Raw genomic sequence first — 14201 nt, forward strand, 5'->3', positions numbered from 1 at the left:
CCAGAGAATATCTAATCCAGCCATGATGACACGTACCTTAGTTATATTCTAGTTGGTGTGCTGTAATATGCTCTACATGGGGCTGCCTCTGGAAAATGCTTGGAAATTTCAGTGGGTCCAAAAAGCTGCACCCAGATTGTTAACTGGGGCTGGTTATAGAGACACTGTAACTCCCCTTTTACAGCAGCTCCATTGGCCGCCAGCCCATTTCCAGACACAATTCAAAGTGCTGGTTTTGATCTCCAAATTCCTAAATGGTTCAGATCCAAGCTGTTTTAGAGACTATACCTCCATAATGAGTCTGCCCAGGTTTTTAGATCAACAGGGGTGGTCTTTCATTCAGTCCTGCCACCCCAACAGGTGTGTTTCATGGGGACATGAGAGAGGGCTTTCTCTGCCACTGCTCCCAGGTTCTGGAACCCCCCCCCCCTTCACTGCAGGTGAGGCTGGCTCCCTCTTTGCTGTCTTTCTGCAAGCAGGAAAAGACCTTTCTCTTCAGGCGCTTTCCCTCAGTGACTGGCTGCCTAAGAGAGGGTTCTCTGAATAGGTTCTTGTTGTTTTCAGTGTGTTTTAGAACCGTTTTTACCCATTAGTTTTAATACTTTATTTGTTCAATCCTTTTTCAATACAATAAAAAAATTTTTATCGCTTTTTGTTTGCTTTTAATACTGCAAGCTGCCTTGGGTCCTTTTAGGAGGAAATGGGGGATAAATATTTTTAAAAATAAATACATTAATTCATCAGCAAATAACAACAACAACTATATACCATCAAGTTAAGTTTTCACTTTGGGGAATCTTTCTGAGGGTGTTTTAGAATCACAGAATAATGGAACTGGAAGAGGCCCGTCAGGTTTTCAAGTCCAACCTCCTGCTCAATGCAGTAATCCAAATCAAAGTATATTTGGCTAATGGATGCCTAATTTTCTCTTGAATGTTCCATTCATAGTGGACTATAGGAAAAAAGAGCAGACATTCAGCCACTGTATATAGATGGAGCTTGTGTGGAACAGGTGGTTGAATGTAAGTTTCTTGGGACCATCATAACAAATGACCTGACTTGGAGTGCAAACACTGATGCGTTAATCAGGAAGGCGCAACAACGGTTGTATTTTCTAAGGATTCTTAGAAAACAACAATTGACTGAGAGTTTGTTAACCACCTTCTATCGGAGTTCGATTGAGAGCATATTATCCTACTGTCTCTGTGTATGGTTCACGAGCTGCACAGTGGCAGAGAAAAAGGCAATTCAAAGGGTGATTAAGACGGCCCAAAACATCATTGGCTGTTCACTCCCCTCTTTGGAAGAATTGTATAAGAACAGATGTAAGAGGAAGATATCTAACATACTGAAAGACTCCTCTCATCCGGGACATCAGCTCTTTAAACTATTACCATCGAGAAGGAGATTCAGGGTATTGAAAGCAAGGACAAGCAGATTCAAGAACAGCTTTTACCCAAGTGCAGTATTGAGTTTAAATGCGGGGTCATAAGTTTTTGGTGGAATTTTAATTGCTGGGAGAAACGGGGTATATATATCTGTATGGTGAGTGTTGTGTATATTTTAACTTTTTTTGTAGTGGTGTTGTCCAGTTTTACCTTGGGGAAGAGCACCTCATTTCGTTGCACCCACTTGTGAGTGCAATGACAAATAAATTTCTTATGTCTTATGTCTTATGTAATTAGTTCCATTGCAATTTCTCTGTTAGTAAGTTTTTCCTGACATTTGATCGAAAACTGGCTTCCTTTAATTTGAGCCCATTATTATGCATCCTGCATTTTGGAATGATGGAGAACAGATCCTGCCCCTCCTCTTTATGACAACCTTTCAAGTATTTGAAAAGTGCTATCACAACTCCCCTCAGTCTTTTTTTCTCAAGGCTAAACATGCCCAGTTCTTTCAGTCTTTCCTCATAGGGCTTGGTTTCCAGTTCCCTGACCATCCTTGTTGCCCTTCTGTGAACCTGTTTCTAGTTTGTCTGTATCCTTCTTAAAGTGCAGTGTCCCAAACTGGGCACAGTATTCAAGATGAGGCCTAACCAGTGCTGAATAGAGGAGAATGAGTGCTTCATGTGATACATTCAGGATAAACTACTTCAACTCTTGTGCTCCAACTACTGAACTATCCAGCCAGACATTAGTGAATAACCTAAAGAACAATCATCTGCAAATAACCCAAATGTCCATTCAGGTGTGACTTTCTCTTCCTGAATGCTCTATGCATTTTGCATTGCTCTAAGAGAAAATGCTCTAAGTGGAAATCTAAGAGCTGTAGGCCCACAATGTAATTCTTCCATATTCTGGACACCATGCTTATTTGAACACAATCCCACAACTACACTCGCTACCATCTTCTCATTCTAAGAAGGACACCAGTGGGAAAAAGAACACGTGCAAGCCCAAGCCTCACTACAGATGTCACTGTGCACAGAGGCTGAGAAACAGAGGAGGGAGAGGTAAAATGTCTGAATGGACACAAGAAGCTACATCAATTTATGGATGCTCTTGAGATTAAGAAACAAACGAAATGTGACATTAGTAATGTGGATATAATTACCATACATGTTTAAGAAAATGTAAATAGCAGCTCCAGAGGACCATGAACAATACTAAGGATACAAAGGGTGAGGAAGGAGAGTTTATCCCTGCTGTGATCACACTGAGCACACCTCACATCTCCAAGGACTGCCATTTGCATCAGGAGGTAAGGCTTTATTAGTATTCTCAGAGCTAGCCAGATTCTCCCACAGGTGCTATTTAACACTTTTGAAAAAAGAAACCAGAAATCTATTGTCTGTTTTTATTTCTTGTGGCCTAAGCAAAATTGAGGAACATCTGTCTTTTATCAAACGTAACATATTTTACATATTAGTTAAAGTTAAATTTCTTTGTCCACTGTTCCTGTGTGTCAGATTTGGTCAGATCTTTTGACGACTGACTTTCTGCGAGCAGATGCCAAAGAGTGTTACTTAAGTTAGAAATGTATCACTGTGTATTATCTAAATCTCTTGCTGCTTTTGCTGAATCTCATGCTGTGAGCTGCTACTATCACAGATGTACTGAGAATTTTTGTTCAAAAGGCAAGTATCTTTTCCTCACTGTAAGGATCTGAATACTGAAAATTCTGTTGTTTGTTTATCTGTTGAATTTCTCAACTGTTTTTAGTCTATGATCCCTCCTGATAAGCATTTCATGCTCACTTTTCAAATTTGCATCCTCCTGATGATTTGATTTACCTATGGTAAAGGTAGTCTTGCTACCCATTAGACTCTATAGGGGGAGCCCCTAACTGAACTATGCTTCTCATGGAGCATTGGGGTAATTCCCAGGGAGCAGCAGAACTGAGGGTGCATTCTTTTATTCTTCAAAGTAGAATTTTTTGTACTAAAACAGAAAATGGTAAGAAGAAGACCTCTTTTGCCTTCTGGTTTCTCCTCACCCAGTTCTGAAAATCTGAAAGGCCCATCCCTTTCAGATAAACAATAACATGGCTTACCAAGCAATGAAAATGGAAACCTGGCGCTGAGACATAATGGTAACACAACTAGTTCCTTTGAAAACATAACATTCCAAGGTCTGCATTTTCCCTACATATTTAATGTAAAAAAACTTACCATAGTGATTTTTCCACTATTTTGGTCCTGAAAACTTCTTCCTGGTCCAGGTTTACAGTGCAGTAGCAATCCCTCATCTTGTTTGGCCCTGGATATGTAGGAAGATTTTTAGCTTCTCCTAAAGATCAAAAGAAAAAAAAACGAGGGGGTAAAATTTATTGTAAGATAAACAATGAATGAATAATCTTAATAATTGTTTCCTCATTTGTGAAATTCACCTCTTTTATCACATATGGTTTTATTGAGGAAAAAAACAGTCACCTTAAAGATTAATGTTTTATTTCGCATAAACATTGTGGACTACAGTCTAATTCATCATATGCAGATATAGTGAATATACATAGGTGTTTCTCAGGCTGTTTATCCTGCTGGAAGATATCTAAAATGCCAAGCACTCAACTGTACTGTTGTCTATCTGAGGAATCCCAATGCACATTGAAGGAAAAACTTCATTTTTGGCCAATATAACTCCATTCATTATCTGCAGCCTTACTATATTGAAAGGTACCAAGGTTGGCCCTACTAGTAAATAAGAGTGAGACAACTGCCTTAGTTTATAGGTGTTGGAGTTGCAGTCCTGAGCCCTTGGCCTTTCCTCTTTCTTAAAGGACAATGCTGTGTATGCCACACAGCCAAGCCTGTTCTGGTAACCTCAGGAATTGTGGTGGACCTATCCAACTTGCACCGCTGACACAAGACTCAACTTATAGTCCAAGCAACTACTGTATATAGAACGGAACAAGGTTCCAACTTGTCCTTTTCCTAAAGCAATCCAATATCTTGGGGTTCACCTAACTAAAGAAAGCTATAGCCTAGTGATTCCCAACCTTGGGTTCCCAGATGTTCTTGGACTAAAACTCCCAGAAATCTGGCTTCTGGGAGTTTTAGTCCAAGAACATCTGGGAACCCAATGTTGGGAATCACTGCTATAGCCCATTCCCTGCATTCAATATGTCCTGTTCAGAAATTCAATGAAAATGTTAATCCTAATCTGCAAGTAGAGGGATCAGGTGAGATTGATGTGGACGCTTCAAATGGTGCAGAATGCGGCAGCCAGACTTCTTAGTGGGGTGAGAAAACGCCAATATATCACTCTCACTCTGGATGCCTTGCATTGGCTGCCCGTTCACTTCTGGATTGATTTTAAAGTTTTAATGATTACATACAAAACCCTAAATGTTTAGGACCTTGATACTTGGTAGAACGCCTCCTCCCACCTAGATCTACTCGTATCACTTGTTCTAGCCAGGAGGGGCGACTGAGGAGCCTAATGCCAAGGGAGGTCCAGAAAGAAAAAACAAGACACCGGGCCTTCTCGGCAGTGGCTCCCCATCTGCGGAACAATCTCCCCTCCAAGATCCGCTTCGCCCCTTCACTGGGCAGCTTCAAAAGCCAACTTAAGACCTGGCTACTCAGACAGGCCTTCCCTCCAGGCACCACATAATATCTTCTGATTTCCATCTTGAATGATTGTTAATCTCTGTAAATGATGGTATAACTATTTTATATGTTAACTGTTTTTATATTCTTTGTTGTGAGCCGCCCAGAGTTGACTGTGTCTAGATGGGCCGAATATAAATCAAATAAATAAATAAATCAGGATGGTTCTTGCATGCATTAATACTGGGTATCAGTGGAAGGGAGCTTTACAGACTAACATGATTGTCCTTTGCCACTAATTTGACTGATTTTATTCTATTTTATTGTGAATAGCCACCCAGAGTCGATGTCAAAATGGGTGGGATACAAATTTAATAAATAAAGAAATAAAATAAACTTGATTGGTAAAGTTCTTTCCCCACCTCTGGCACTTCAGGCAAGCCCCACCCTCTCTTCCTGTTTTGTTTTGTTTTTTTGCTTCCATTGTCTTTGTTCCTGACACCCTTCTGACCTCCAACCAAGCAAAAAGAATGGAGGGCCTCTATGTGCTGGTGGCTCCATTTTCCCTGTTTTAAAAATTAGGACTTAAATCATATGCACAATTTCCTGAACTCATTAGCCTTACTTTTGAGCAGACATAATGTATGGACGAAGACACAGAAAATCATGCAGAGAAAAGTGTATTAGAAGGGTATTAGAAGAACATGTAAGCCCTCCACCTAAACATCTCACTAGGTTTGAGAGTGAATACACAAAGTAGCCCCATCAGCAACACCAACAGACTAACAAAATAAGAACAGTTCTCCCCAGATGGCACTTCTTTCAAGTTTCACTTCTGAGTTTTACCAAACATTATATTCTCTGAACTATTTTGAGAATAGAGACTGCCTTCCTATTTCTCCAAACATCTCAATGAGTCAACCCAAAAGCATTAGAAGAGGCAAATATTTTCTCATTTTTCATCTTAAGCCTGAAACTGGATAATACTGGGGGGGAAAATCACTTTCTAACAAATCAGTTAGACAAAAGTATAAAGAAAAAAGGAAGTGCTGGGTCATCTTGAAAGAAATACTCTTTCCAGTAATATGTATGAACAGAATACATTGGTCGTGTAATGAAATTTTCAAACTGTTCCCCTTGTTTTGTTTTGTTTTGCTTTGCTTATATGCTGCCTTTGTCCCCATTGGGGATTCAAGGAAGTTCATAATCAATTACAATTACACAATAATCACAATTTAAAACACTCTAAGAAAGAATGCTAAAAAACAAATACGCATATAACAATATTAAAAACCACCATTAAAACAGTTTTGAAATATTTGTTAAATTTCTATATTCAATAGATATAGCATTCCTCAAACTCCCACTTATCAGTTAAAAGTCTGCCAGAAAAGAGAGGTCTTTGCCCTAGAACAGAACAGACAAGAGGGAGGGGGCCAACCTGGCTTCTGGGGCAACATATTTCAAAGCAACTACTGAGAAGGCTCTCTCTTGCATCCTCATTAAACAATGTACTATAGTAATGCTGTGAAATTCTGGGGACTGCTTCTATAAACAAGGACATCTTGCAGTTTTCTGATATTTCAAGGTACCAAAATTTTTCCTAAGTAGTAATAAGACCACCAAACGTCTCTTTGCAATCCAACACTCAACATAAGGTGCTGCCCTTCAACTACTGAGTAAAGGCCCTAAATGTTTTTCCTTTATGAAAACATCTTCTACATTGATCTGTCTAGCACAGAATCCTGATGCTCTAACAGGAGGTCCCAAACTATGGACTGCCTCTCCAAGTGGTTCATGTGGAGGTTTGACCATGTTCCTTGGATCTCATAATTGCTTTGTATATACAGAAGAACTGTGTTCTACAACATATAACATTCCCCTAGGGTTGCACATTTACTTCAAAGGATGATCAATAATAGCCAGCATTTTTTCTTCCAGGGAAGCTTGTTCACTGATCACCCTGGGGGAAAAGGCAAGCTATTTCCAAACAACCCCAAGTTCACTGGAACAAAAGACAAAAAGATACTGGCCTAACAATGCACAGCATCCATTGTATGAAGTACATGTGTAATGTACATGCCATTCTTATGAATGTAGTTTTGTGGAAACGGCCAAAAAAGCCACATGTGACATGGAACAATTTGTTTTTTTATCATGAGAATAATGAATATACCTCTTTCTTAGGACAAAAATCTGCAGCAGGCTACAATCGTGGCAGTTACTAGTATTTATATTTGCATTGTGTTATGCTTTTCAGTGCCTTTTGGTGACAGCAATACGCTCATTTACTGGCACTGCTATTAGACAGATAAGATAATTGCCCTACCTTGCCAATTTTAGAACTTCTATTTAATCTTGCCCAGGGGAACAATGTCTAGGAAAATATCATAAAGGTAAAGTGATATCTAAGACATTAATTCTCCTTCATGAACACTTTATACAATGGATAAAGGAACAGTTGCCTTTAAAAAAAATCAATTCCATAGTTTGTATTACATGAAGGCATATCTTTATGTGGTGGATTCAACTTTATGAATTAAATCTGCTTCACCACATAACTACGTGCTGGCAGGCAATGCTCATATTAGGAACAGGTCAGTTGAAAATCTAGGGTTCAGGCTGTGGAATCACTATGCAGATGGCTGTGCATGACCTGATTTAGAAACCATACTACTGCCAGCCTTTTAATAGTTAGAGGCATGTGTGTGCGTGAATGCACACATCCGTACATGCACACTAAGGATTTTTGCTCTATTTAATATCTAGTAAAATAATCCTGGTTAAGGAAATTCAGTAATTTTAATCACAACGGCCCTCCTCCCCCATGGACCACAGTTCTAATAGTATAACTGATTACTGTTTGCAACAGGAGTGTATCTATTTGCTGTCAGTGAAAACAATTGGGATTTACACAATGTGAAAAAGCAAAAGAACAGTATCTGTCTGTCTGTCTGTCTGTCTGTCTGTCTGTCTGTCTGTCTGTCTGTCTGTCTGTCTGTCTGTCTACCTACCTACCTACCTATCTATCATTTCAACTTCTATGCCGCCCCATTAGTGCAAACACTTTCTGGGGAGTTCATATCAAGTCACCATTCCAATCAAAATATACAATAAACGAAATAAAATGCCAATCACTAGCTTGTATTTTAATCATCTTATTGTATTGAATTTTAATTATTGTAAGCCGCCCAGAGACCTCTGGGTAGAGTGGGCGGCATATAAATAAAATAAATAAATAAAATAAATAAATAAATAAATAAACCTGCATTTAAACAGAAGCAAACAAATTTAAGCATATTTGAACATCTCAGGACTAGGGCCAAAAACTACTGAACGACAGAAAAGTTTTGTTTTCTTCCTGTTGCATCCTAAACTATTGTCTCTATGTGGTCTTGTGTGGACACCCATGCTCAGGAAACATATGGCTGCTATGTTATATGGTCTCCGTTTCCCTTTGTGATTCATTGTCCGATGTTATTCTTGTGGAAACCATAAAAGGATTTGTGCCCCTGTCTGAAGAAACAGCTGGGGGCTGGCAGTAGCAGGATCACGGCTGGCTATATACCACTGGGGCTGACAGATTGTGGACATTCCGTTTTGTAAAGACCAACCAAGGGTTTGGGGGACATTCGACTTTTCAGGAGTTCACCAGATCGGGGGGGGGGGAGGGAGGGGAGGGGAGAGAGTTCTGTGCTTGACTTGTACATTTTGTCAGTGGCAGTTCCTGACTGGGTAGTCTTGGTGGTATTTTCGGAGACAATGGGGGAGTGATATATCTGATGCTTCTATGCAGTTTTTTTTTTAACTATATTGGGATGGGTGAAGAGCCTCAGGCTTTGGGACCTCATCTGATTCACCAGGGATCTTTGCACTGCCTTCGAGGTTTTTCCAGATAAATGCTGCTGCTTTCCTGATGACACTATCCTTGGGGAGTTGTCCAGATTTTATACAGATTCTTTACTTTCTTTCAAAATCCTTAAGGTGTAGTTATAGGCGCAAAATGCTTTAAGCCATGAAATGCTCCTATTTTGGGTGTCGCCTTTTGCATTTTGATCTGCCCACTAATGGAATGTACCCAAGAGCTTTGCCGAAATTGAATTTAGCCCTTGTGCTGTTAGAAATTTCCTGTCCTTGTTCTAGTAAAGATGTTTTCCCCTCTCAAGCCAAGCAGGTACAGTATATCACACTTGGCAGTATCCATGCAACTGTCAAGTGTGACCTATAAGCCGGGGGTTCCCTAATTCAAAACATCATCACTGCTATCCATTCACTCTATGGCCTTATGCAAACCTGTGCCTTTGAGCTTCAACCCCACGTGTGAAATATGGGATAATAACTGATTTACAAACATGACTCAAATGCTGGAATTATGTTGTGCAGCCACGTAAATGATGTAACTTTTAGATGACAACTGCCACAAGTGAAGAAATCCTAACAGGCACTACATAAGTGCTAAGTATTAAGTACGTATTTATACACTGATGTATATGATGGTGATCCCTCTACAAGCAAAAATGACTAAACTGAGGTGATTGTACTTTGCACCCAACAAGAGAAAACAAGATTCGCTGGAGAAGACAATAATGCTGGCACAAGTTGAAGGCAACAGGAAAAGAGGAAAGTGAAGTAAGGGATGGATTGACTGTATAAAGATGCCATGCCCATGAGTCTGCAAGAGCTGTGCAGGGCTGTAGGCTATCAGACTTTTGGGACGTGTTTGTGTCATTCATTCATATGGTCTCAATAAGTCTAAAGTGAACTGATGGTACATAACAACAACACAATGAAGAAGCTTCTGGCGAATCCTGTGCTGTCACTGTCCAAAGAAAAGTCTCCTATATAGACCCATAATATAGTTCAAGGTAAGTTTAAGTTAATTCTTCCCAGGCTGCTTCTCTACTGCACCTTGAATATATGTGACAATGTGTACCACTATGAGGTGTACCACTGTAGGAGCTGACAAATAATGTTTAAATTCATGTGGCCAATGTTGGGATGCTAATGATATATCAATTAACTCAGAAGCACTGCACAATGCTGATGCAGGAAACTCTGCCAACACTCCTTTTCCAAAATTGTCACATCAGTATAGATGTAAAATCATGACATATGTGTGTGAATCTTTGCAAGACTGTAACCAATTTTATGTAACCTCATAATATTGTATTTCTTTTCAAAGCCTGCAATGTTTTGTGACTGCAGTATGGTAATATACATTGTGTCTGTAATCTATTAATAAAGCTCACATCACTGCTATCTGGTTTGTGGGCTCAGGGATGACTGCCTTTCCCAGGCCCTCCTATGCCCAGAGATGTAAGAACAACATTACAAACTGAAACGAACCACAAATAGCTTTTTTTTAAAAAAATAAACTGCTTAAAACTATTGGATTCCAGCTTTCTTGGACTGCATTACAAAAGAAAAAAGTTGATCTTGGTGAGATAACCACATTATTACAAACACAGGGGTGGGGGTTCCTGTCTGCATTGTGGAAAATTATTATTTTTAATTACAAATCCCAGAATCCCCCAGCCATCATGCACTGCGAGTGTCATAGGCACCAAAGAGGATGTTTTAGCTCCCCACTAACTATTCAAGTTCAATCTTTTCTCTTTCCCCTCCTTCATAGGAAAAATATTAGTAGTAGCAGAGGCAAGCCAAAATCTAGCATCCATCTCCAAGATGGCGCCGGCAGTGGACGGGTAGTGATTTACTGCTGCCGCCCCGGTTCCTCTTCCCTCACTCCTTCCTTCTCTTCTTTCACATTTTAATTGGTTTGCTTCTTTCCCTAATTTAATTTATTTCCCCCTCCTGAACTGTTTCTTTCTCTACCTTATTTGCAGTGCTGAGACGGAGCTCGGGAGACCTTCTCGGGCTGTCGAGAGCTGGAGCAGCTGACTGGTGCGAGAGCGAATGCGGCGAGCGGAGCCGGGCAGTGTTGGAGCTCAGAACATGGGGGTCGCTTCAAGACTGCTCGTCGGAGCTCGGAGGCTCGGAGGCTCCTGTTTAACCCTATTTCCATCTGGAGGCACCTCATGAGGGTTTTTGTGATCTGAGTGCTGGAGATCGGTGCAGTGGATCCGGATTGAGCGCCTGGAAGCTGTGGTCACTGAGGGTGCCTGCGAGGAGCGCCAGAACGCTGCGCCATGTTCGACATATGGAGGGTAACCCGTTCTTCAGCTTTCCTCTCCTCAACTTGTTTTTGGTGCTCTAATGATGCTGCTTTAGCAGGCTCTCAAGGGTGGACAATGGCAGGGTTCCTACCAAATTGGTTTATACTGACTTTGATCCTGCCTGTGTATTTTACTGTGAATGCTGTATCCACCATCAAGATCTGGGAGTCTTGATGGGGGGAGTAGCCATTATATATAAAAACATCCTGGAGGTTACTAGACGCTCCGCGGTGGTGAAGCCGAGTCTGGAGGCCCTCCACGTGTCGATTGGGGCCAGGGGTGGTATTGGGATTTTGCTGGGCTACTGTGCTCCCCGCGACCCAGCAACTTCCCTACCGGAGCTGGTGGACTTTGTCTCCGCGGCATTGTTGGGATCCCCGAAGCTGCTGGTTTTGGGTGATTTCAATGTGCACGCGGGGGCAGAGATATCCGGGCCACCTCTTGAGTTCTTGGAAACCATGGCTTCCTTGAACATGTCCCAACATGTCAACAGCCCCACCCATGTGGGAGGCCATACACTGGACCTGGTTTTCTCCACCAACTGGAGTGAGCGTGGTCTGATGGTGACTGACCTTGTGTCGGTCCCCTTGCCATGGTCAGACCATCATCTAATAAAATGTCACCTCGTAATGGACCCCCCCCCCCCGCAGGGAGCAGGGACCTATTGCTATGGTCCGCCCTCGAAGGCTACTGGATCCTGTTGGATTCCAGGATGCCATGAGAGGTGTTACGGCTGACCTGGCTGGCGCTCCTGTCGAGGCTCTGGTTGACAACTGGTCTACTGCTGCCACTAGGGCTATAGACACGATCGCGCCTAAACACCCTCTCCTCCGTAGAGCTTGGCCAGCGCCCTGGTTTAACCAGGACCTCCGAGCCCTGAAGCGTATGAGGAGAAGGCTAGAGCGTAGGTGGAGGAAGAACCCGACGGATTATAATTGGATAGCTGTCACGGTCGCAGCTAACCTTTACCTGTCTAAGGTAAAGGCTGCTTGTCGAACTTACTTCACTAACCGGATAAGCGAAGCATCCAACCAACAGGCAGAGTTATTCCGTATAGCGCGCGACCTATCCGGAACTGGTCCGGGTGATAGGCCTCCCCCTAGTTTCTCACCTGACCAGTTTGCAGCCTTTTTAAAATCTAAAGTGGAGGCCATCTGCCGGGACCTCTCTCCTTTTTTGAACACAGTGAGTCGAGCAGAGATATCCAGCGCTCCGTGTTGCCCGGTAACTTTCGACACCTTTCAGCTTGTCACGCCTGATTCTGTGGCCAAGGTGCTTGACCGCAGTCGAGCCACCACCTCCTCCTTGGACCCTTGCCCGGCCTGGCTAATCAAAGCAGCCAGGCCGATAACAACAGAATGGGCCACTGTAATAATAAATGGGTCTTTCCTTGAGGGCAGGTTTCCATCTGCCCTCAATGAGACACTCATTAGGCCCATAAGAAAGAAACCGAACTTGGCGGTGGTCAAAACTGGCAATTACAGGCCGGTCACCAATGTTTCTTTCATGAGCAAATTGGTGAAGAGGGTGGTGGCTGACCAGCTTCAGGCTCTCTTGGGGGAAGCAGATGCCCTGGACCCATTTCAGTCGGGCTTCAGGCCGCGCGATGGTACAGAAACAGCATTGGTCACCCTGTATGATGACCTGTTGAGGGAGGCTGACAGGGGTAAAATATCCCTGTTCGTCCTACTTGACATCTCGGCGGCCTTTGACACCGTCGACCACGGTATCCTCCTGGGGCGGCTCTCCGAGTTGGGAATTGGTGGCCTGGTGCATGCCTGGCTCTGTTCCTTCTTGGGGGACCGACCCCAGAGAGTGCAGCTTGGGGAGAGTGTCTCGGCCCCGTGGAGTCTCAATTGTGACACTCTCTCCCTAGATGTTGAGCTGGATAAACACATTGGGAAAGCAGCTACCATGTTCTCTAGACTCACAAAGAGAGTATGGCTTAATAAGACGTTGACGGCATACACCAAAATCCAGGTCTATAGAGCCTGTGTCCTGAGCACACTCCTATACTGCAGCTAGTCCTGGACCCTTTGTGCACAGCAGGAGAGGAAGCTGAATACCTTCCATATGCGTTGTCTCCGACGCATTTTTGGTATCACCTGGCAGGACAAAGTTCCAAATACAGTGGGGTCTTGACTTAAGAACGGCTTGAGTTAAGAACATTTTGACTTAAGAACCACTCTCATAGGAAAATATTGACTTGACTTACATACTTAGATTTGAGTTAAGAACTGAAAAAAACCCACGTGGGAGGCAGGGAAAGTGCAAAATGTGAACTTTCAGTTAACTGTTGGCCAGTGAAAAGGATGCCTGTCTGCTTCGTCACTCCTCCCAGCATTTAGAGAGTGGATTGGGAGACAGTCTTCGGACTGCCTGGTACTGTACTGCCTGGACTGTATTTTCCCTGCCTTCCCTGAACCTTTCTTGACCTAAGAAAAAAAGAAACAAAATATCCCCCTCTAGTGGTCGAAGGCAGAATTGCAGCTTCCCATTAGTTTCTATGGACGGAAAAGAGCAGATACGGATCAAATGGTTTTCAATGCATTCCTATGGGAAATGCAGATTTGACCTGAGAACTTTTTGACTTGAGAACCGCCTTCCAATACGGATTAAGTTCTCAAGTCAAGACCCCACTGTAGAGTAGTCCTAGAACGAGCTGGAATTTTCAGCATGTATACAATATTGAAACAGCTCCGTCTATGTTGGCTTGGGCACGTCGTGAGAATGGCTGATAGTCGGATTCCAAAAGATCTCCTGTATGGAGAATTAGTGCAGGGAAGCCGCCCCCGAGGGAGACCACAGCTGCGTTACAAGGACATCTGCAAGCGGGATCTGAAGGCCTTAGGAATGGACCTCAACGGATGGGAAACCTTGACGTCTGAGCGTTCAGCCTGGAGGCAGGCGGTGCATCATGGCCTCTCCCAATTTGAAGAGACACTTGTACAGCAGACCGAGGCAAAGAGGCAGTCCCAAAACAAGCAAAACCTGGGAGCTGGACAGGGGACAGATTGTATTTGTCTTCAGTG

General features: G+C 42.7%; 1 protein-coding gene across 10 annotated transcripts in view; it reads right to left on the reverse strand.

The window, feature by feature from the left end:
• RASA3 (RAS p21 protein activator 3) overlaps positions 1–14201 on the reverse strand; it is a 189435-nt gene that overhangs the window by 130432 nt on the left and 44802 nt on the right. For all 10 annotated transcript variants that reach the window (XM_072994575.2, XM_078391461.1, XM_020783990.3 and 7 more), the window contains exon 2: positions 3614–3731. In XM_072994575.2, the coding sequence (XP_072850676.1) occupies positions 3614–3731 (118 nt within the window). The remainder of the gene's footprint in view (positions 1–3613; positions 3732–14201) is intronic.

Source organism: Pogona vitticeps, chromosome 3 (genome assembly GCF_051106095.1).
Source record: "Pogona vitticeps strain Pit_001003342236 chromosome 3, PviZW2.1, whole genome shotgun sequence".
Classification (NCBI taxonomy): Eukaryota; Metazoa; Chordata; class Lepidosauria; order Squamata; family Agamidae; genus Pogona; species Pogona vitticeps.